Genomic DNA, 22,751 nt, shown 5'->3' with positions numbered 1-22,751 from the left:
TGAGCCCCCGGGGTCCCTTGGGGCGCGGGTGGTCCCAGAGGTGCCCCCTCCCTGTCCCCGACGGATCCAGGTACTCCCGGATCCTATAGCCAACCCGGGTGCGTTAGCTAATCTTCCTGGTTCCGCCTCTTGTCCATGGATGTGGCCTCGGTCCGGGCGGGATCCTTGTTTTGTCAGGCGACTTTTTCCTTCCTTCCCGCCCAAAACAGTTGTGCCTGCGGTTTTGCAGGCTCCCCGGTCGGGCCGTGCCCTGAACGAGCTCCCCTCTAGGTGGCATGCTTTGTTTGGAAAAAAAAAAAACAAAAAACCCCATAATCACTCCATGGACTCCTTCTGCGGTCGCTTTTCAGGAGGGTTTTTCCGGTTTTTCAAGCGGCTCCGGTCTGCCTGCTGACCATGGTTCGCGAGGCTCCTTTGAAGCGCACTCTGATGTTTTAGCGCCGTGGATGTGTTCCATAATTTGCTGCAGTTCCTGCTGTACGCAGGTCTCTTATGGAGTCATCGGCAAGATTCCTCTGCGCCCGGGATCTCCCGTGGCCAGAGGCCACGCATTCGACCCTTCGCCACCTCTAGCCGGAGGCGCTTGCCTCTGAGATGTCCGCCACACGGCTCCTGTAGCTGCGCCACCCGGTGGAGTACATTGCCATTCAGAGGTAAGCTGTTCCTTGTCCCAGACCTTGAGAGACTTTGGATTCCTTAGGGGATGGTAGGGGCCATCAGCTGTTGGTGGCCCGTCTGCAACCATCCTGGTCCTTTATACCCTCTAGTCCAGAGCTTTCCAAAGTGTGTGTCGCGACACTTTAATGTGTCGCCTGCAGTGTGCCGGTGTGTTGCGCAAGCCCGGTGCATGCGACGGGGCAGAGCAAGTGGGAGCCAATGCGGCCACCGGTGGACCTCATCCCACTGGCGGCTGAGTAGTAAAGTATCGCTGTGCTGTGCCGGAGACGCACAGCAGGAAGATCGGCAGGGCTGTGGTGGAGCTCACGTCACCACGGCCCGAAGAACAAGGTCACATCGAAACGTGCAGGTGCTCCTCCTCCTTCCTGCCCACGTGGCCCCGGAAGAAAAATGTTGCCAGAGCCGCGTGGGCAGGAAGGAGGAGGAGCGTTAGCCACTTGCAGAAGAGGAGCAGCGTTGTTGCAGCCGGCTGAGAAGAGGAGGAAGCCTGGTAGCAGGGTCCCCACCGCGGATTGGCCCGAGAAGATAAGGGCCGCTGCAGAGCCCATCCTGCAGCGACCCGTGAAGAGGAGGCCCAGAGGTAAGTGAGAGGCTGAGGGCTCGTAGAGTGCGTGTATGAGCTGAATTGAGAGATTGTGTGCGTGTATGAGCTGAGTTGAGAGATTGTGTGCATGTATGAGCTGAGTTGAGAGATTGTGTGCATGTATGAGCTGAGTTGAGAGATTGTGTATGAGCTGAGTTGAGAGATTGTGTGCCTGTGTGTGGGAGTGAGGACCTGAATGTTTGCAGAGACAGCATGTGAGAGCTGTGTCTGTGTGAGAGAGACAGCATGTGACAGTGAGTCTGTGTGTATGAATGATTGTATGAGAGAGAGCATGTGACAGTGAGAGCCTGTGCTTGAGCAAGACAGCATGTGGGAGTGACAGAGCCTGTGTGTGTGTGAGAGTCAGACAGCATGTGCCAGTGAGAGACTGTGTGTATGAATGATTGTATGAGAGAGAGCATGTGAGAGTGAGAGCCTGTGTGTGTGTGAGAGAGAGAGAGAAAACATGTGAGAATGAGAACCTGACTGTGTGTTTGAGGGAAGACGATAGATGGAGAGAAAAGAAATAGAAAAAAAGACAATATGTGAGGAATTGGCAAAAAAATAAGAAAGGGGAGGTGGAACAAAAAAGCCTGTGACCAACCGATTAGAAAACTAAGATCAGACAGCAAAGGTAAAAAAAAAAAAAACTTTTTACTGATTGGCACATGTAATCTTTAGTAATGTGCAAGAGTAGCGCTTTCTCTATGCGGATCTCACAATGTACAGGGAAGTGGAAACCCACGGGGCTTGCACAGAGGAGGCAGCAGAATGGGCTTCAGTGCCAGTAGCAGCAATCGGCGCCTCCCCAATAGCCATGCGGCATCACTGACAGTGGCAGCAGAGTAATGAGAGAGACTCCGAGGTTGCTGGCAAAAGAAAGAGAGAGGGGGTCTTGCCTTTAGTGTGTGCATGTGTATGAATGGGAGTCTGCCTGGGGGTGTATGTGTGTGAATGGATGGGTGCCTGCCTGAGGTGTGTCTGTGTATGAAAATGAATGGGTGTCTTCCTGGGGTTTGTATGTGTGAGAATAGGTGCCTGCCTGTGTGTGGTGTATGTGTGTGTGTGAGAATGAATGTGTGCATGCCTGGGGGATGGTGAGTGAGTGGTGTGAAAATGAATGGGAGCCTGCCTGGGAGTCAGTTTCAGTGTGTGAGAATGACTGGGAGCTTGCCTGGGTGTGTGTGTTTGTGTGTATGTGAGGGAGCCGGAGAGAGTGAGAGCATGAGTGTGTATGAGAAAATCCAGGGGAGTAAGAGTTTGGGGGGGGGGGGGTGTGGAGGGGGAGAGAGTGTCTTAGAGCCTGAGAGTGTGTCAGTGTCTGTGAGAGCGAGAGGTTATGGTGGGTATAAGAGCATGAATATGTATGTGACAGTGTATGTGTGAGAGAGAATAGACATGTGAGTATGTGTGAGAGAGAGAGGATAACCTCCTAATCCTTGACAATATCAGGGTGACTGGAAATCAAGAGCTCCCATGTATGGACAACAGGGGCCTTTTAAAATCCTTATTAGTTTTAATTATTGGGTGTTATTTGTTATATGTGCTGTTTTGAAATATTTTATTGGTGTTTGGGAAATTGTAAAAAATGTATATGATTTTAATTAATAGAAATTCTATTTATCAGTAGTTTTAGAATATTCTTTTATTAGTATGGTTTTACTATTATAACTGATGCTTTGTTTCTTGATTTTATTTGCTTTATGAGGAATGGTGGTTCTGTTTTTCCATTGTTAATACACAGAGTCTGGCTTCTTGGGGTTTCCATTTCAGTTTTTTCTAATTTGTGCTCCTTTATTTTGTATTCTGTATTTGGTGAGGGTCTGTCTCTGCTCTGTGTGTGTGTGTGAGACCATGATGAGAGATTCTGCTAGCATAGGGATCTATAGCAATCTGGTTTGTTTTGTTTCCTCAGTAGGTGGTGTATTGGTATTCTAGGACCCAGTGTAATATTTACCCTTGCTTTTTCACAGGTAGGGTTATTGTTGTTTGAGTCCTTGGTGTTATTATTGTTATGTTACAATGGGATTGCAGTATAGATTTTGAGTGTCTTTTTTGCGGGGTTTTGTGTTAGTTCACAATGTGCCTGGCAGTGGAAGGTGTTTGTGCTGCTGTTACTGTGAGGTGACACCAGAATTTGAAAATATCTTTTACTCTGATGAGCTGTAAGGGAAACATCCAAGCTCCATTGTTTGGGGGAATTTCAGTGGATGCACAGAGTTACAGAACTGAAGGTGCAAGATTTATATTGACATTCCGTCCCTTCCTATAAATTCCAGACTTCACTCTCATAGCCATATAGAATTAGTTGAAAGATGCTATCAAATAATTTTATAGTGTGAAACTGGCCAGCTTTTTAAACTTACACAGAAGACCCTTTGGACTTTTTTATTAACACCAAATATTCAAAAGCTGTGTTCATCCCATCAAGCTCATATATCTCATTAAAGATGTAAATTGAATAACACAAAAACTTTGTTTTATTATTGTTACTCATAAATTATAACATTAATCTTGGAATATTATATATTTTTAATATAAAAGGTTTTCACAAGATAGGTTGTGTCGTGAAACATTTTATTATGTATATATTTAAGGAAACATACATAAATTGTCGAAATACATTTCGTTCGTTTAACATTTAACCTCTGGTTTGCTAGTAGACTGAATTACTGTGTCCCGAAATTATGTTTGTCTAAAAAGTGTGCCACCAACATGAAAAGTTTGGAAAGCTCTGTTCTAAAGGATAGAAATCAGTTGAAGTCTGGCTACTAAAAGGATCAATGGTCTTTGTTCTAAAGCATATACGGATAGACTTAAAAATCTTAATATGTGTACCCTGGAGGAAAGGGGAAATATGATAGAGACATTTAAATACCTCCAAGGTTTCCATGCAGAGAAGGAAGGCCTCTTTCAAAAGAAAGGAGGCACTAGAACAGGGGTCAGCTGATGAGGGCCAACAGGGATGATCCAGGGGTAATCTAAAGAAATATTTCTTTACAGAGAGGGTAATGGAGGAATGGAACAGCCTCCCCACAGCTGTGGTGGCAATAAGGGCAGTATTTGAATTCAAGAAGGTAATAGATAAAGAGGATTCCTGAAGGAGTGATAGGGATCGTAAAGCTGAGTAGTTGATGTGGATGGGCTGCCTGGATGGGCTGTAAAGCTCTTTTTCTGCTATCATATTTCTATGGTCATTCACCTATTTTCTAATAGAACCATGTATATATTTTATGCATTAAATCATTTTAATGTGCATATTAATCCTCAGTTAATGTGCGGAGGCAGGTATTTTATAAAGCTGGCTGATGTATGCGCACATCTTCCTTATCAAAATACTTTCTTGTGCACATACTTCAAAACACTAGTCAACTCACACCCTCCAACATTTGCTCCAACCTCCCCACCAAAAACTGTATACAAAAGAGAAGGCAGAGTTAATACCCGCGACTTGATTAGCAGTTGTAATACCATGCACACCTGTTTGGTGATGCATGCGTGCAGTCCATTTATGAAATATGTAAATGTTTATGTACAGAATTTCCAAACCCCATCCTGAAATGTCCTCTTTGAAACACATAGTTTTCTGCACAGCAACAATATTTGTATACCCTCACCCTTCCAAAACTTAACTTACCATGCCAAGAGACTATTTATGCAAGTCCATACTAATTTTATGCACACAATCCCCATGTAAGTCTTTGCAAATTACTCCTGCAATGTGCTGTAAGTGACAGGTGGTCGCCACACACTGCACACCCATTTCATATTTCATGTGAAGAGGTGCATAGGGCCCATGTCTTTAGGCTACATGGTTCAACTCTTGATCCCATACCAGAATATAAAAATGCAGAGCTTGTTACTAGAATTCAAATGCCCTAGATTTCTGCAATAACTCCCATCAAAACTGCAGCTCGGCGCCTCCAGCTTCTGCAGAAGAATTCAGGAAATTAAGCACTTCTTGGAGTCCATATCACTAGCACTTTCAGCTCGGACGTTTTCTATAAAAAAAAAAAAAAAGGAATGTTGCTATAACATCACAAGCTACAAATAAGTCGTGAATGTTGGGTTTCACAGGTTTATATGTATTATCAGAGAAATGTCTGCTTTTAGAATTTCTACTCTTTAAGCTCACTTGTGCATTACCTGAGTCCTGAATTTAACACGTACTATTTCGGTCTCATGATTTTAACCACTGCACCACTTCTGAGAAAATATTTATTCTTTAGAAAAAGGTGGAGGGTACATGGAGCAGCCTACCAGTGAAGATGATAGGCAAAACAGTAACAATTAAAGCATGAGAGAAATACAGGGAGCCTTATTGGTGAGGATGTGAAGATAGAGCCTGAGATCAAGTGGGCTCTGTGGAATTGCAAACTGAAAGGAAAATGTCATCTTTCAGTCACTGCAAAAATCCCTCTCTCATACCTATACCACTGGGTATTGGGGAGACTGCAGTACATCTGCATACCTCTCGCAGCTGCCTCTGTGCTCGATTTCGGAAAGCAGCTCAGGGCTAGGCTGCTGTCACCCTGCACTCTTCAAGCAGCTGACCAGTTACTGGGGAGATTGCGGTACATCTGCTCACTTCTCCCAGCCCAATCCACTGGGCCTCTTCTGCCGCCGGCTTTGAGAAAATGCCAACGGCACTGCAGGGCCTCATCTTCTGCAGGATCTCACTTTTGCTGGCAAGGAGTGGGAGCCCCGCCAGCACACTGCTTCTCCGCACCACCGCGGGACCTTTCTGTATGCTGGCGGCAATGGCATCCCTCCCCCTGTTGTCCCCTGGGGCGGACTTCCCCCTCACCCCCCCCCTTTAGTACGCCACTGCTACTGCTCCTATTCACCAGCATGGCAACTACTACTACCTATCATTTCTATAATGCTCCTCAACAATCCACAGCACTACACAAAAACACATAAAAGAATTCCTGCATAGTAGAGCTTTCAATCTAATTAAGACAAATATACATGGCAAAAGGAGCTTTGGGAATTTCATTTATTAAGAAAATGGTTAAAGTCAATGAGACTGCAAGTGGAATAATCAGGGGTTGACTTTTAAAAGCAGTCTGAAAAGGCTGGGTCTTTAGACATGACACACCAACTCAGGCAGACAATTCCAAGCATGTGGTGCAGCCAGGTGGAAAGCCCAGAGTCTGAACTTGATGACAGAGGAGAAAAGCATAGATAGGACTGACTTGCCTAATGAGTTCACAGGGAGGGTTTGTAGGGAGGGATAAGAGAAGAGAGGTAGGGATGAGCTACAGAGTAAGCTCTTCTAGGTAAGAAAGAAGAGCTTGAACTGTGTGTGGACATGGATAAGGTGCCAATGCAGTGACTTAAGAAGAGGGCTTATATAGGTCTGGTAACTAGTGAAAGGTAAATGTTGGATAGATTGCAGTGGAGAGAGATGGTTCACTGAGAGATCTGTGAGGAGCAGTAGTCTAAATGGAAGGTGATGAGAGACTGAAGAAGAACTCTGGTAGTGTGTTCAGAAAGGAAGGGATAGATTACCAAAATGATAAAGGGGATGGAAAAGATCCCCTATGAGGAAAGACTAAAGAGGTTAGGACTGTTCAGCTTGGAGAAGAGACGGCTGAGGGGGATATGATAGAGGTGTTTAAAATCATGAGAGGTCTAGAACAGGTAAATGTGAATCGGTTATTTACTCTTTCGGGTAATAGAAGGACTAGGGGGAACTCCATGAAGTTAGCAAGTAGCACATTTAAAACTAATCGGAGAAAGTTCTTTTTCACTCAACGCACAATTAAACTCTGGAATTTGTTGCCATGGGATGTGTTAGTGCAGTTTGTTACAGTTGCCGGCTGCAACGGTCCGCAACCGAGGCCGGGCACTTACCCGCGCCGTCGGGCCGCTCTGGGGGCGCCTGCAGGAGCAGGCAGCAGTCCCCGATGCTCTCCTCATGGCCGTTGCCACCGCTGAGTCCTAGCCACGTTGTCGGTCTGCCTGCGCGCTGACTCCTCCCCCGCCGGCTCTCCTATGGACGTGCGCGCGGCTGCTGCATAGAATTAAAGGGGCCACAACAGGAAATGGTCATGGCCCCTCCTTGGGACTCCTCCTTGATTTCCTGTATTTATGGCAAGGTCTGCTCCTTAGACCTTGCCTTGGCATCTTGGTTCCTGGTCAGGTGGTGTTCCTGAGCTCTGAGTTCCTGTTCCTATCTTGTTCCTGGTCTCCGCTGTTGGTTCTCCTTGGTCTTGTTCCCGTCCTTCCAATCCCTACACCTGCTTCTCCTCACGTTGGACTGATTCTTCTGGCTTCAACCCCTGGACCAGCTTCCGACCATTCTCCTGGCTTTGACCCCTGGACCGGCTTCCAACCATTCTTCGGCCTCGGCTCCTGGACTGACGTATGACCTAGTGGAGGCACCAGCTGTCTGGATTCCATGACCTGCAAGAGGCACCTGCGCCCAGACCTATCTTCAGTCTTCAGGGATTCATCTAAGTCCAAGCGGCCCGGGTCCCTACGGGCTCCTCCTGGGAGGACCGTGGACTTCCAGTGGTGAAGTACCTGTTCAACTTCTGCTTTATCTGGCCTTGCCTTCCAACCTTTATCTGGCCTTGCCTTATTCTCTCTTAGGAGGCGCCAACTCTACCTCAGGCTAAGGGTCCACCTCCAGATCCGTAGCAGTATACCAAGGCCATGGGACCCGGCAGAGGCCTCAGCTCTGCAGGCCATTCCTGGCCTGGCCCAGAAGATTATGGAGCAACAACGGGTATTAGAATCCTTGGCGTCCTCCCTGGATCGACTCTACGCCTGTCTTGATTCTGTAGTCGCGGCTCATGCAGTTCCTCCACCATTACCACTACTGTCTGTGATGCAGGGAAATACTCGTCCAGCAATTCCATTACCAACTCCTCCATGCTATTCTGGCGAACCCTGCCTTTGCCAGGGATTCCTCTATCAATGCAACATGCACTTCCATCTCCAGGTTTCCTTCTTTCCGGATGATCTTACAAAGACCATATACATCTTATCCCTATTAGGGGGTAAGGCTCTGGCTTGGGCTTCTCCCTATTGGCGATGGTCAGATCCAGTCCTGCAAAACCTTCCTAACTTCTTGGAGCTGTTCCGAACTGTATTTGATGATCCAGGAAAACAAGTAGTCGCTGGTTCCAGTCTTCTGCAACTTCGCCAAGGAGGACGTGCGCTTGCGAATTACACTATTGAATTCAGAACTCTAGCTTCAGAACTCCATTGGGAGGAGAGCTGTCTCTGGACCATATTTTTGGAGGGATTGTCAGCCAGAATTAAGGATGAACTGGCAGCCCGGGAGCTGCCACGCTCATTGGATTCTCTTATTGAGCTAGTAACCAGGATTGACCATTGTCTACAGAAAAGAGCTCGTGAAGGTCTGGGCACGAGAAGGTGCATGGCGAGTTCTACTTCTTCACGTCCTTTTTCTCCCGTCTCTCGAACATCACCCACCACAGAGGGGACTGTCGAAGAACCGATGCAGTTAGGATGAGGCCCTCTTTCTCCGGAGGAATGACAAAGGCGCCGTAAGGCAGGTCTCTGCCTATATTATGGAGGATAGGGCCATCTCATTGCTCGTTGCCCAACACATCTGGGAAACTCCCAAGCCTAGGCTCCACTGGGGGAGTAACCCTAGGTATCACTTCATCGGCTCCGCCACTTACTCTGCCTGTCACCTTGCTTCTCGGAGGTCACAAATTCTCCACACTGGCTCTAGTAGATTCTGGGGCCAGAGGAAACTTCATCCTGCAAGATGTGGTGGAACAACTGCTCATCCCTACTCGTCCATGCCCAAGGCCGTTGATTCTATCCTCCATCCACAGAGACTCCCTGCCGGGGAGAATAACTCAACACACAGTTCCACTGGATTGCCACATTGCACCGAACCACACTGAACGAATCACCTTCTTTGTTATCCAGAGAGCCATTCATCCAGTTGTTCTTGGTATTCCTTGGTTGCAATGTCACAATCCACAGTTTGACTGGATGTCTTTAAGACTTATTCACTGGGGTCCAGCATGCCATGAAACCTGCCTTAAGGGAACAAATCCCTCTTGTAGTTACATCTGCACCTCTCTTCTAGAGGGTTTGCCTTCTAAGTACAGTCAGTTTGCTGGTGTCTTCTCCAAAAAGGCCACAGATACCTTGCCTCCGCACAGAGAATTTGATTGCACCATTAATCTGGTTCCTGGAGCCTCATGGTAGGGTTTACCCATTGTCTGCCTTGGGAGACCCATGCTATGACCGAATATATTCAAGATAATCTTCAGAAGGGGTTTATTCGACGATCCATATCTCCAGCCGGGGCCAGCTTCTTCTTTGTTGGGAAAAAAGATGGGACTTTGCGTCCATATATCAATTTCCGTGGGCTGAATGCTATCACTATCAAGGACTGATACCCATTGCCTCTAATAGCTGAACTCTTTGACCGCCTACAGGGAGCCAGGTTGTTCTCAAAATTGGATTTTCGAGGAGCGGACAATCTAATCAGGATTCATGAAGGTGATGAATGGAAGACGACTTTTAATACCAGAGATAGCCATAACGAATCTCTTGTTATTTCATTTGGACTGACCAACGCTCCTGCAGTATTTCAGCACCTCATTAATGAGATATTTCTAGACCTGCTTTATGTCTGCATAGTAGTCTACTTAGACGACATCTTGATTTTCTCTTCTGATCTACAGAAGCATTGGCGACATGTTATTCAGATTTTGCACTGTCTAAGAGAGAACCGACACTATGCAAAGATTGAAAAATGCATCTTTGAACAAGAATCACTACCCTTTCTGGGGTATATTATCTCCAAACAAGGTTTCCAGATGGACCCCTCCAAGTTGAAATGTATCCAAGAATGGCCCCAACCTAACAGATTACGTGCGCTCCAGCGCTTCCTTGGATTCGCTAACTGCTATCGTAGTTTTATCCAGAACTTTTCTAAACTGGCTGCACCTCTCACTGCCCTTACTTGTAAGGGGACAAACATCAAGACCTGACCTTTAGAAGCTGAAGAAGCTTTCCAGGTTCTCAAGAACTCCTTCCTACAACAACCTTGCCTCTGGCATCCAGATCCCAGACATCCATTTATGGTGGAGGTGGATGCCTCAGCTGAAGGAGTAGGAGCTGTCTTAAGCCAGAATGACACATTGGGAACTTCTCATCCTTGCTCCTATTTCTCTAAGAAATTTTGTCCGGCAAAAAGCAACTACTCTATCGGTGACAAAGAGCTTCTCGCCATTAAGCTTGCGTTTGAAGAGTGGTGGCAGTGGCTGGAGGGAGCACAGCACCGTATAACAGTATACACTGACCATAAGAACTTGGTGTAGCTCCAGCAAGCTCAACGTCTGAACCCGTGCCAAGCTCGTTGGGCGCTCTTTTTCACATGTTTTAACTTTGAACTCCGATATCGACCAGCTAACAAGAACATTAAGACAGAGGCCTTATCCAGATCCTTCTCCAATGAAGACACAGAGGACCCTATTCAACACATCATAGACCCGGCTTGCATTATCCTTTCTGCGACATTCACTGTCCCACCTGGTAAAACGGTGGTGCCTAAGAGACTTCGTAACAAAGTATTAGCCTGGGTTCATGATTCCCAGTTAGCCGGGCATCCTGGACGAGCCCGGACTCAAACACTTCTCCAACAATATTATTGGTGGCCCAAGATGCGTAAAGATATACAAGCATATGTTGATTCATGCCCAATCTGCGCTCAGCACAAGATTCCTACAGGAAAAACTTGGGGACTTTTACAACCTCTACCAACTCCCACAAAGCCTTGGACACACATCTCCACAGACTTCATTGTGGACCTTCCGCCGTCGGAGAGCAACACAGTGATATGGGCAGTAGTGGATTGGTTTTCAAAAATGGCCTACTTCATCCCGATACCCTCCCTCCCATCAGCTCTTCATTTGGCCCTACTGTTCATGCTACATATCTTCCGCCTTCACGGAATACCGCAGCACATCGCTTCAGATCGTGGACCGCAATTCACGGCCCAATATTGGCTCAACCTCTGTAAGAAGTTTTGCATTTCCCTGGATTATACCACTGCCTTTCACCCCCAAGCCAATGGGCAGGTGGAGAGGACAAATCGGACCTTAAAACAATTTCTACGTTTATACGTCAACACACATCAGGATGACTGGGTGGCTCTTCTTCCCTGGGCTGAATTCTCCCATAACGCACATGCCTGTACCGCAACTGGGGCTTCACCGTTTCAAATTATCTTTGGGAGGCAACCCAGGCCGTCCTTGCCTCTGCCTGTTCCCTCACCGGCGGCCCAGCTCACTGCGTTTCAGTGGAAAAGGCTCTGGGTCCATACTCAACAGATGCTGCTCAAGGCGGCTCATACTGTGAAGAAATCCGCCGATAAACATCGAAGACCTGCTCCTCTGTTTCGTCCAGGAGAAAAAGTGTGGCTTAGCACTAGGCACATCCAGTTATGGTTATTGATGTTTGGGTGGATCCTTGGACACTGTGGCAGCTGACCACACCCAAGGGGGCAGTCCCTTGAGGGACCACGGTGTCAGGCTAGACTCTGGACACACAAACACAGATTTGAATCTTTATTTAAACAGTTTTAGAAACCACCAGAGGTGGCAGTAGTGAATAGTAGATGTTGAGCCCAGCTGGGCAAGTATCCCACAGGATGCTGGAACAGCGAATCTTCTGCTTGGCTGTGCTGTAGTGGAAAGAGACCGAGAATTATGAGTACACAGTGAGAAACATACAGAGTCCCAGGTAGAATAGGAGAAGCTCCGCGACAGGGAGAGCAGGCCCTCCAGGAGCGAGTACCTGATCCCTTAGAGTAGAGAGACTCAGTGGTATAGTACTCACACAGTGATTCCACTAGACGAGAGGTCTGGCACTGGAACAGAGGGCAGGCCCTTGAGGAGAGAGTACCTGGTTCCAGGGAAGCAGTACTGTGGAATAGATGGTAGTTGTACTCACAGATGGAAACTGTTAGTGAAGTCTTCCAAGTAGAAAAGGTTGTAGATGCAGGCAGCGACTCAGGGAACATGGGCCCTTGAGGATCGAGTACCGGTTTCCTGATAGCACCTGAAAGAAGCAGAAGAGGCTCCCGAGGAGCGGGTACCCTGTTAGCAATAAGAGTTCCAGATAGCGCTGGAGTGGCAGAGTAGCTTCGGTATGGAGAGCGAATCCCATCCGTAGTATTCCAGGTTGCTAACTCGATTAGCTAGCAAAAGTAGTAGGCTTAAATATCCGGGCAGTGTGATGTCATCTCAGGGGGACGCCCCTGAGGTTGGCGCCAACGAGGAAATAAAGATGAGGGCGGCGTGCGTGCCCTATGGTACCTTGGAGGAGCATGGCGGGAAGCAGCACCAAAGCCGGCCCGGGGACGCCGGAGAGGTCGGCAGACAGACGCCGTGGCAGCCAGTAGTCTGAGGTGAGAGGGAGGAGCTGCAAGAAGAGTGAGGTGGGCGGGGCAAAGCCGAAGCAGACCGACGGTCACAAAACATCTGGCTGAGGGTTCTGTCTATGCAACTTGCTCCCCGTTATATTGGTCCCTTTCCCGTGCTGCGACAACTGGGTCCTGTGACTTATCAACTGTGTCTGCCTGCCACTCTGAGGATCCATAATTCCTTCCACGTGTCTCTTTTGAAACCCTTGGTCCTCACCTGGCCTACTCGGAAGGTGACTGAAGCTCCGCAGCCCAGGGCGGAAGACAAAACCATATACCAAGTTCGTGAGGTTTTCGATGTCCAGAAACATGGCAGCAAATGGGAATATCTCCTAGTTTGGGAGGGATTTGGACCAGAGAAGAATTCCTGGGAGCCTGCAACGAACATTTTAGATAAAGACCTTATCAAGAACTTTCACACTGATCACCCAGAAAACCCAAGCCTTCTCGGGGGAGGTCTAAAGGAGGGGGTACTGTTACAGTTGCCAGCCACGGCGGTCCGGGGCAGGGCACTTACCCGCGCCATCGGGCCACTCTGGGGGCGCCTGCAGAAGCAGGCAGCGGTCCCCGACACTCTCCTCGCAGTCGTTGCCGCCGCTGAGTCCTGCCCGCATTGTCGGTCTGCCTGCACGCTGTCTCCTCCCCCGCCGGCTCCTATGAACGCTCGCGCGGCTGCTGCTGCTGCTGCATAGAATTAAAGGAGCCACAACAGGAAATGGTCATGGCCCCTCCTTGGGACTCCTCCTTGATTTCCTGTATTTAAGGCAAGGTCTGCTCCTCAGACCTTGCTTTGGTATCTTGGCTCCTGGTCAGGTGTTGTTCCTGAGCTCCGAGTTCCTGTTCCTGTCTTGCTCCTGGTCTCCACTGTTGGTTCTCATTGGTCTTGTTCCCATCCTTCCGATCCCTGCACCTCCTTCTCCTCACGTTGGACTGATTCTTCTGGCTTCAACCCCTGGACCGGCTTCCGACCATTCTTCTGGCTTGGACCCCTGGACCTGCTTCCGACCATTCTCCTGGCTTTGACCCCTGGACCGGCTTCCGACCATTCTTCGGCCTCTACTCCTGGACTGACTTATGACCTGCTGGAGGCGCCAGCTGTCTAGATTCCACGACCTGCAGGAGGCGCCTGCATCCAGACCTATCTTCAGTCTTCAGGGATTCACCTAATTCCAAGCGGCCCGGGTCCCTACGGGCTCCTCCTGGGGGGACCGCAGGCTTCCAGTGGCGAAGTACCTGTTCAACTTCTGCTTTATCCGGCCTTGCCTTCTGACGGTAGGGACCTAAGAGGGTTTATTCTCTCTAAGGTAGCGCCAACTCTACCTCGGGCTAAGGGTTCACCTCCAGATCCGTAACACAGTTAGTGTAGCTGGGTTTAAAAAAGGATTGGATAAGTTATTGGAGGAGAAGTCCCTTACCGGCTATTAATCAAGTTGACATAGAAAATAGCCACTGCTATTACTAGCATCAGTAGTGTGGGATATACTTAGTTTTTGGGTACTTGCCAGGTTCTTATGGCCTGGATTGGTCACTGTTGGTCATGGTCTGACTCAGTATGGCATATTCTTATGTTCTTATTTTAATATGTGATAAAAATTTCAGGTTCCCCATACAGTACTGATGAAGAATGTATGCACAATTTACAGTCAGTTTAGACATTTATGGCCAGTGTTATGTAGGACATTTGTATTAATAAAAAACTGTTACTTTTTATTTTAAAGTTATCACTTTATTTTCTTTGTAATACTGCTATTTAGATTTTCTAATCATGTTAGATATTTTACAGCGATGCCAAGAAAATGGCATCTTAAGTGTTAATGCTACAAAATTGCTGCAGCACACTGTAGCAGAACTAAAGAAAAGCAATAGCATCAATTTTTCGACATACAAAAAGTAAAAATGTAGACACTAATAATTCAAGAACAGACAGTAAAACCCAAAATGGAAACCATCTGCAGGTGAAACTATTTGTCTGTCTACTGAAAAAAAAAAAATCACTTACCAGCTAGCTGTCGATGACCTATCTGAACCAAATCCTTGTACAAAAGTTCAACTGGGTTTTGATGAGCCAGAAGTACACCATGTAACCAGATGAGCAGCATTCGATTACCATGTTCCTTGTAACTCTTTTTTCCTGCATAATATAAAACATGGAATGTGAATAAATATATTTGGGCCATGAAGGCTAACTGGTTAAATTCTGCTTACCCAAGATGGTCTGACCTTGTTGATAAATCTGCACCATACCTACTGCACTTTTCCCTTTATCAGGTACTTCCATCTTAAGTTGAATGCTATGATATAACCACTAGGGATGTGAATCGTTTTTTGACGATTTAAAAAATCGTCCGATATTTTTTAAATCGTCATTAATCGTTAGGGTGCGCGATTTAATAGAAATTCCCCCGATTTATCGTGAAAAATCGTTAATTGGGTTCGTGTCCACTAATGGGAATTATTTGGGGGGAGGGCGGGAAAACCGGCACACCAAAACAACCCCTAAACCCACCCTGACCCTTTAAAACTAATCCCTTACCTTCCCCCACCCTCCTGAACCCCCCCCAAAACTTTTTACGAGTACCTGGTGGTCCAGTGGAAGCTCTGGGACCGATCTCCCGCTCTCAGGCCATCGGCGCCATTTTGGCTGCCACTAATAAAAATGGTGCCGATAGCCCGATAAAAAAAAAAACCCCCACCCCGACCCTTTAAAAAAGACCCCTTTGCTTCCCCCACCCACCCGAACCCCCCCCAAAAAACCTTTTACATGCACCTGGTGATCCAGCGGAAGCCCCGGGACCAATCTCCTGCTCTCGGGCTGTCGGCTGCCACTAATAAAAATGGCGCCGATGGCCATTTGCCCTTACCATGTGACAGGGTATCCGTGCCATTGGCCGGCCCCTGTCACATGGTAAGAGCACTGGATGGCCGGCGCCATCTTTAAAAATGGCGCGGAGAGACTCACGTGACCTCTGAGGGGAACGGATGTAGCCATCGCTCTCTGGCTCCTGGCCTCGCGAATCCACCCTCATCCCGAGCTTATTTTTGATCTAGGTGAATCTCTGCACAGTTGGTAGAGGCCAGTGAATCCCCCTGAGTATTTTTGGGCGAACGATGGCAACGCGAACGACCCACAGAGACAAGGAACCGGGGCGTGACAAATTGCGGCCTGTTGAACCGGCGTCGGAAGACGATTCTAATATGGCGGACGCGCCGGGACCGACGAATTGGGCGGACTTAAGAACTGCAGTGGTCGAGGCTCTCGAACCGGAGTTCAAAAAATTATCTGCCCAGCTAGGAGAAGTTACCGAGGCGTTGGCTGGTTACGAAACGCGCTTCGCTGCACTGGAACAGCGGGTGTCTGATGGCGAGGACAGCGCGCAAACCACGCGGTCGGTAATGGCCGACCTTAAAGCCGAGCTTCAAAGGCACAGTACCCGTTTAGAAGACCTCGAAAATAGATCCCGGAGGTCAAACTTCAGGTTGGTGGGGGTCCCGGAATCGCTGGACGACCGTGACCTCCGGCAGAAATTGGAATCGTGGCTGACTCGTGATTTATCTTTACCTACCAACTGCGGGCCCCTGCGCATAGAGCGAGCGCACAGGCTGGGGCAGAAGAAGCCTCATCAGGATCGCCCACGTGTCGTTATTTTAAAAATTTTGAACTATGCCCATAAAGTGGCCATTTTGCAGGCTGCACGTCAGGGGAACACCTTGCAATTCGATGGGAATAAAGTCCTGGTTTTTCAGGACTTCTCCAGTGCCTTATCTGCCCAAAGGAGGGCTTTTTCCCCGCTGTGCACCCAATTGTTCAACATGGGCCAACGGGCCGCGATCCTTTACCCGGCTCGGGTGCGGGTGAGTACCCCGGGTGGTCCCAAGTGGTTCACTGAAGTGACCGAGTTACAAGCCTATATTGCCACCCAGGGGCAAGCAAGGGAGCGGAGCCCTGATATTGGGCATTCTGGATCGTAGTCAGGCTGAACATTTTCATGGCAAGCTGTTACCACTAGCCAGCGCAGAGTATTGCCTGTCACTTGGGTCCCGAGGGGAAGGTTTCGGGCTAACATGACCTTATCCTGTGAGGCTTGTCATGGCCCTGTGCCCGTGCCTTCCCCCTTTCTATGTTTACTGTTGAAATAATGTTACGCAGTTATGTTGTGATTCTCTTGTTTTTGTTCTGAATCATCTCCTAGTGGGGATCATTGGGCTGTGGGGTTCGCTGTTGACCCATTGTTCGGGTATTCATTTGAAAGAGGGGATGGGGGTGGATGAAGGAGGGGAGGAGCCTTAGTGTCTCCCGTGGTCTCCAGGAGGGGGTAGTTGTCGCTCGAGGGGGGGCAGAGTCTAGCGACCACAGATTGAATGGTCGTGTGGGGTAGGGACGGGAGGGGGGGCAGGGGGGGTTGGGGGTATTGGGGTTCTGGGTCTCAGATTCAGGGAAGTTATACTGGATGGTGTACTCAATGGTGTGGGGAATTCACAGTTCCAGGGCGGTGGTCAGTGCTGGGATGGCCATTGCTCTCAGAGATTTGGAAATTTCATGTGGTGGTGTGTACTTATTGTTGGAATGACATGGGGTAGATGGCTACTTCAGGTCTTAAACTGATTTCCTGGAATGTTTGTGGCTTACATTCTCCTATAAAAAGGTCCAAAGTGCTACAAGCGCTAAAGAGGCAGGCGGTAGACATAGCATTTTTACAGGAGACCCATCTTAATGATGTCGAACATAGGAAGCTGTGTCAGATGTGGGTGGGTGCGGTGCATTTTGCCTCAGCCACGGTGCGGTCTGCTGGTGTGGCGATCCTGGTTCGGAAACATTTACAGTTCCAGGTCCTCTCCGAACATAAAGACCCACAGGGTCGGTTCCTTATTTTGGAGGTACAGGTGAACCAGACGGTCTTGCTGTTATGTAATGTTTATGCCCCTAACTCCCGCCAATTGCCCTTTTTCACTGAACTACACAGGAGGTTGCTCCCTTATATGGATCATATTTTGGTGGTCGGGGGGGATTTTAACTCTCTGCGGGATCCGGACCTGGACAGATCTGCCACCCTTGGTCCCGTTCAGGGGAAGGGGAGGGGGATTTCCCTACTTGAACATCAGTTACATTTAGCGGATGCCTGGAGGACTCTGCATCCCTTGGAGCGGGATTTCACTCACATTTCTAGGGCACATTTGACGCATTCCCGCATAGACTATTGGTTTCTTAGTACGCATTCCTTTTCCAAACTTATAGATGCGGGCATTGGGGATATAGCTATTTCGGATCATGCCCCGGTATGGATTGAATTGGCGTTACTCTCTCCCTCAGTTACTAATAGATGCTGGTGGTTTCCATATTATCTGTCAACTGAATCGGCATTTCAGAAATTCCTTCTTGATAAATGGAATGATTTTGCAGCATTGAATGCTCGGCATTTGGAGGACCCAGTCCTGTTTTGGGATACAGCCAAAGCTGTTCTCCGAGGGGACATTATTTCTTATCTAGCTCACAGGAAACTTACCTTAAATAAACGATTATTGTTATTGACCAAGCAGTTGCAAACGGCGAAGAGAGCGTTAATAAGATCTCATAATGCTACCACTAAGGGCGAATATTTGGCAATTCAAACAGCCTTAAACTCTTTGTTGCACCAAAGGGCCACGCATAGTTTGACTTACTATAAACACAGGTTCTATCGCCATGGTAATAAATCGGGTAAACTCTTGGCGAAATTAGTAAAATCACATGGAGGGCCCCGGCATGTCACGGCGTTGAGGTCCCCGCAGGGTCAGCTTGTTCATTCCAACGCAGGTATATCCCAGATCTTTCAAGAGTACTATTCAGCGTTGTACACGTCTGAGGGAGGGGATGGGGAAAAGTGGGCAGCTTTCCGTGATCGTTTATCAATTCCCCCCATCACCAGAGCCCAATTAGAGGAGCTTAATCGACCCATCACTGAAGAAGAGGTGCGGACAGTCATTAAGACTTCTCCACGATTCAAGACGCTGGGCCCTGATGGGTATGGTTCAGATTTTTATAAAGCTCTGAGTGCACCGCTATCCCAGTTTCTTCCACTGGTGTTTCAGGAATGGATATCCCAGGGGAAGTTCCCGCTCCATGGTAATATCGCCCATATCACTTTAATTCCAAAACCGGGCAAAGATCCCCTACAACCTGCTTCGTATAGACCTATCTCTTTATTAAATGGGGATAGAAAACTCCTAGCTAAAATATTAGCAGAGAGGCTGGGTACAATTCTCCCGTCTTTGATACAACCCGGACAGGTGGGCTTTGTCCGGAAATGATATGCCCTAACTAATATCAGGCGTATCGCTGTGGCTATTGATCTTTGCACTAGGCACGAGATTCCCTTTATCATTACCAGTCTGGATGCTGAAAAAGCATTCGATCGGGTTGAGTGGGACTTTATGTTCGGTTTGTTGAGAGACATGGGATTCGGAGGGTTTATTTATCAGGCTATACAGTTGTTATATTCTGATCCGGTTGCCTCTGTCTTGGACAATGGGCAGTACTCTTCCACTTTTCCGGTATCTCGGGGGACTCGCCAGGGGTGTCCCTTGTCCCCTTTACTTTTCTTGTTGACGCTGGAGCCCCTCTTACTGGCCATACAGTCTTCCCCTCAGATTTGTGGCCTACTGTTTAAAGCCCAGGATCAGACGGAGGTTTTTAAATACGCAGCTTTTGCGGATGATTTATTGGTCTTTTTAACAAAACCCAATCAATCCTTACCGGCCCTTTTGGATGTAGTGCGGGAGTTTGGGACGTTCTCTGGCTTCCGTGTTAACTGGGGAAAGTCAGAGGCTTTTGGGTCCCCGTCCACGCTCTGGGAGCAATGGGAGGGTTCCTTTCCCTTACATTGGACACAAGGGGCTATTCAATACTTGGGGATCCGCTTGCCTCTTAATTTATCTACTATGTATGCTCTTAATGTCTCCCGCCTTCTTAAAGAATCTAAAGACAGGCTGCAACTTTGGGGAAGTTTGCCGCTTTCCTTGGGGGGCCGTATCTATTTATTCAAAATGATACTCTTACCTAAGTGGTTGTATATGATGCAAAATATACCTGTGGTGTTACGTCTCCAAGATATTCAAACCTTGCACAAATTGCTGCGGGCCTTTCTTTGGAAGGGGAAGAAGGCTCGGATTCCCTTATCTTGGTTGATGGTACGGTGGGGCGCGGGGGGTATGGGGGTTCCCGACCTCCAAGCGTACTGTAGGGCAGCTAATCTCCGTTTGATACAAGATTGGTTGCTGGGTTCTTCTTCTTATGTTAATATCTTGGGGGAGAGAGCTCTTGTGGCCCCATTTGCCCTTACCTATGTCTTGATGGGGCCGAGTAAGGAATTGCCGTCCAATATCTCTACCAATCCCTTGATACTCCCTATTCGAAAGACGTGGACGTACCTTGCCAAACGGTTGGAGCTGCCTATTTGTCACCCATATTTGCTCCCTATACAGGGTAACCCGGAATTTTTGCCGGGAACGCAAACTAAGAGTACCAGTGGATGGGGTCAGAAGGGTATCACGCATGTGGGTCATTTGTTGACTCCTGAGGGAGCCTTGATGACCTTTTCGGCCCTGCAACAAACTTATGGTATCGCCCCGACCCAATTGTTTGGTTATCTCCAGCTTCGTCATTACATCCTGACGTTGCGACTAGAGAATCATAGTCCAGCCCAATTTCAGAAACTGGAAGTTTTTTTTCATTTGGAATCCCATAAATCTCTCTCTCTCTCTCAGTACTATAAAACCCTTCATAAGGAGAGATCTCTTAGTCACTATGAGACCTCGGTTGAGCGCTGGGGTAAGGATGGGGTCTTTACCATCACTGTTGAAATGATGTCTGCTTGTATGGGGAATTTGCAGAAAACCACTGATAACATGTATTTTCGTGAAATGCAATATAAGTTTTTGCGTAGGGCTTATGTCTCCCCACAGGTTGCCTGGCGAGCTCATCTTTTACCAGATTCCACATGTTCCCGCTATCATTTAGCGGTTGGATCTTTGTCCCATGTATTTTGGGCTTGCCCTCTTATCCAGTTGTTCTGGAGGAAAGTTGTTACTTATATGCAGCGTTTATTGAAGGTGAACTTTGCGTTTACTCCACAGTTGATACTATTTGAATGTATCCCTCAAAAAAATGTTCGCAAAGCCGGCTGGCGTAAATTACTTAAAAAAAGCCTGCTTGGTAGGAAAGAAGGTGATCTTAATGCATTGGATGGAGCCGGCGGCACCCTCTTATTGGACTTGGCGCAACCATTTTCACCGCATGATGCATATGGAATGTATTACGTCTAAGCTTTCGCCTGGTTGTCGTCGATCCTTCTTGGACATTTGGGACGTTTACATCCAGGAATTATCTCCTCAAGCACGGAGTTCGATATTGAATGCTTAATGGGCGAGGAGCTCCTTCCTCTATGGGGTTCATGGACCTTTGGACTGTTTACATTACGCTGGACTTCCCTAACACTTGAGATTTTTATAATCCTGGTTGAGACCCAGGGGGAAACTAAAGGGAGGGGGGGGTGCAGGGGTGGGGGGTGGGCGGATAGGGGAGGGCAGGGTTGTCGTAGCCCTCAGGGTTACATATGAAAATTCTATTTGCGAGTTCTCTTATGGTTACTGTTTGAAGGTGCTCATTATTTGTCAGATATGCTTGCAACCTGTTGTTCCATTGCCTTGTTGATGTCTATCTAGAACACTCAATAAAAAATTGTTTTTCAAAAAAAAAAAATGGCGCCGGCCATCCAGTGCTCCTACCATGTGACAGGGGCCGGCCAATGGCACGGATACCCTGTCACATGGTAAGGGCAAAGGGCTAACTGCGCCAATTTTATTAGCGCAGCCGACGGCCCGAGAGCGGGAGATCGGTTCTGGCGCTTCTGCTGGACCACAAGGTACATGTAAAAGGTTTTGGGGGGGGGGGTTCGGGAGGGTGGGGGAAACAAAGGGGTCATTTTTAAAGGGTCGGGGTGGTTTTTTTTGTTTATCGGCTCAGGCGCAGCCGATAAACAAAAACTCAATCGGGCCTCACAAAAAAAATTGGCGTTGTGAATCGGAACCGGAATCCGATCCGATTTCGGTTCCAATTCACATCTCTAATAACCACACCTGGGAGCACTGGATTTTTGCTCACCCTGCAAGTAGAAGGGGAGGAAACGTGCTCAACATTTTTTGCTAAACCTGGTAGCAGAAGCTGGCATACAGGCACTAAGACGGTAACTTTTAAACAGGCGCACACGTGTGCGTTCGTTAGCCCGCCATGAAGGACACGGCCATTTTATGCGCGTATATGAGCACATATTGTAAAACAGCCTTCTGCGCGCTCATGTGCGTGCAGTTTTAAGTGGATGCGCATCTATGCACGCAAATGCCGCTTCTACCGCGTAAGTGGGAGGATTTTAAAAGACACGCGTGCCGATGCCCTTACCAGTTTAATAAGTTCATTCCCAGGTCGCCCAGGTAAGGAACAGGACTTCCTAGTTAATAGCCTCCCTTCTCCCCTGTTAGCCCCCGGCAATCTATCCATTTATCTTTATTACTTGTTCATCCTTCATAGTACAATTAAAGTTACTACCCAGGGGATCCCTGCTTGCGGCTGTGCGCGTAAGTATTTCCGTGCTAATGTGAAGTTGAAACCCAGGAATGCCCGTGCTCCGCCCAGACCACACCCTGCCCCTTTTTTGGAACTTTTCATTAGTGCTCACAGCGGGAGATACGCACATCCTCAGGCAGCATTTAAAATCCACTCCGCACGTGCTGGCCCGACATATTCACTTATTTTCCGGTTTTGGCATGCATTAGGCTTTTAATATTAATCTTTAAAGGAGCAATTCCCAAACTCCTCACTTAGGTATATAATGCACACAGGCTTTGTGCCTAATTTTCAAAAGGAAAAGTATGTGCATACTCTCCCATTGAAAACTGCCCATTGCTACAAAGTACCTATTGTGACTGTACCTGCTTTTTGCGTGGGTGAAATTTCAGTGAAACATTTTGCACGTAGCTTTGAAAATCCACTCTTTGTGCATTATTTTTTCCCATCCTAAACATGACTCTGGG

The 22,751-nt window shown here is 47.9% G+C and overlaps 1 protein-coding gene across 3 annotated transcripts in view; it reads right to left on the bottom strand.

The window, feature by feature from the left end:
• Positions 1-3,912: 3,912 nt before the first annotated feature.
• Positions 3,913-22,751, bottom strand: part of ANKDD1B (ankyrin repeat and death domain containing 1B) — a 90,585-nt gene continuing 71,746 nt past the window's right edge. For all 3 annotated transcript variants that reach the window (XM_029575194.1, XM_029575183.1, XM_029575186.1), the window contains 2 exons: positions 14,689-14,820; positions 3,913-5,262 (listed from right to left, as the gene is read on the bottom strand). In XM_029575194.1, coding sequence (XP_029431054.1) covers positions 5,204-5,262; positions 14,689-14,820 — 191 coding nt within the window. In that variant the 3' untranslated portion in view covers positions 3,913-5,203. The remainder of the gene's footprint in view (positions 5,263-14,688; positions 14,821-22,751) is intronic.

Source organism: Rhinatrema bivittatum, chromosome 1 (genome assembly GCF_901001135.1).
Source record: "Rhinatrema bivittatum chromosome 1, aRhiBiv1.1, whole genome shotgun sequence".
In the NCBI taxonomy this organism is placed as follows: Eukaryota; Metazoa; Chordata; class Amphibia; order Gymnophiona; family Rhinatrematidae; genus Rhinatrema; species Rhinatrema bivittatum.
This window is presented reverse-complemented; position numbering and strand designations above follow the sequence as displayed.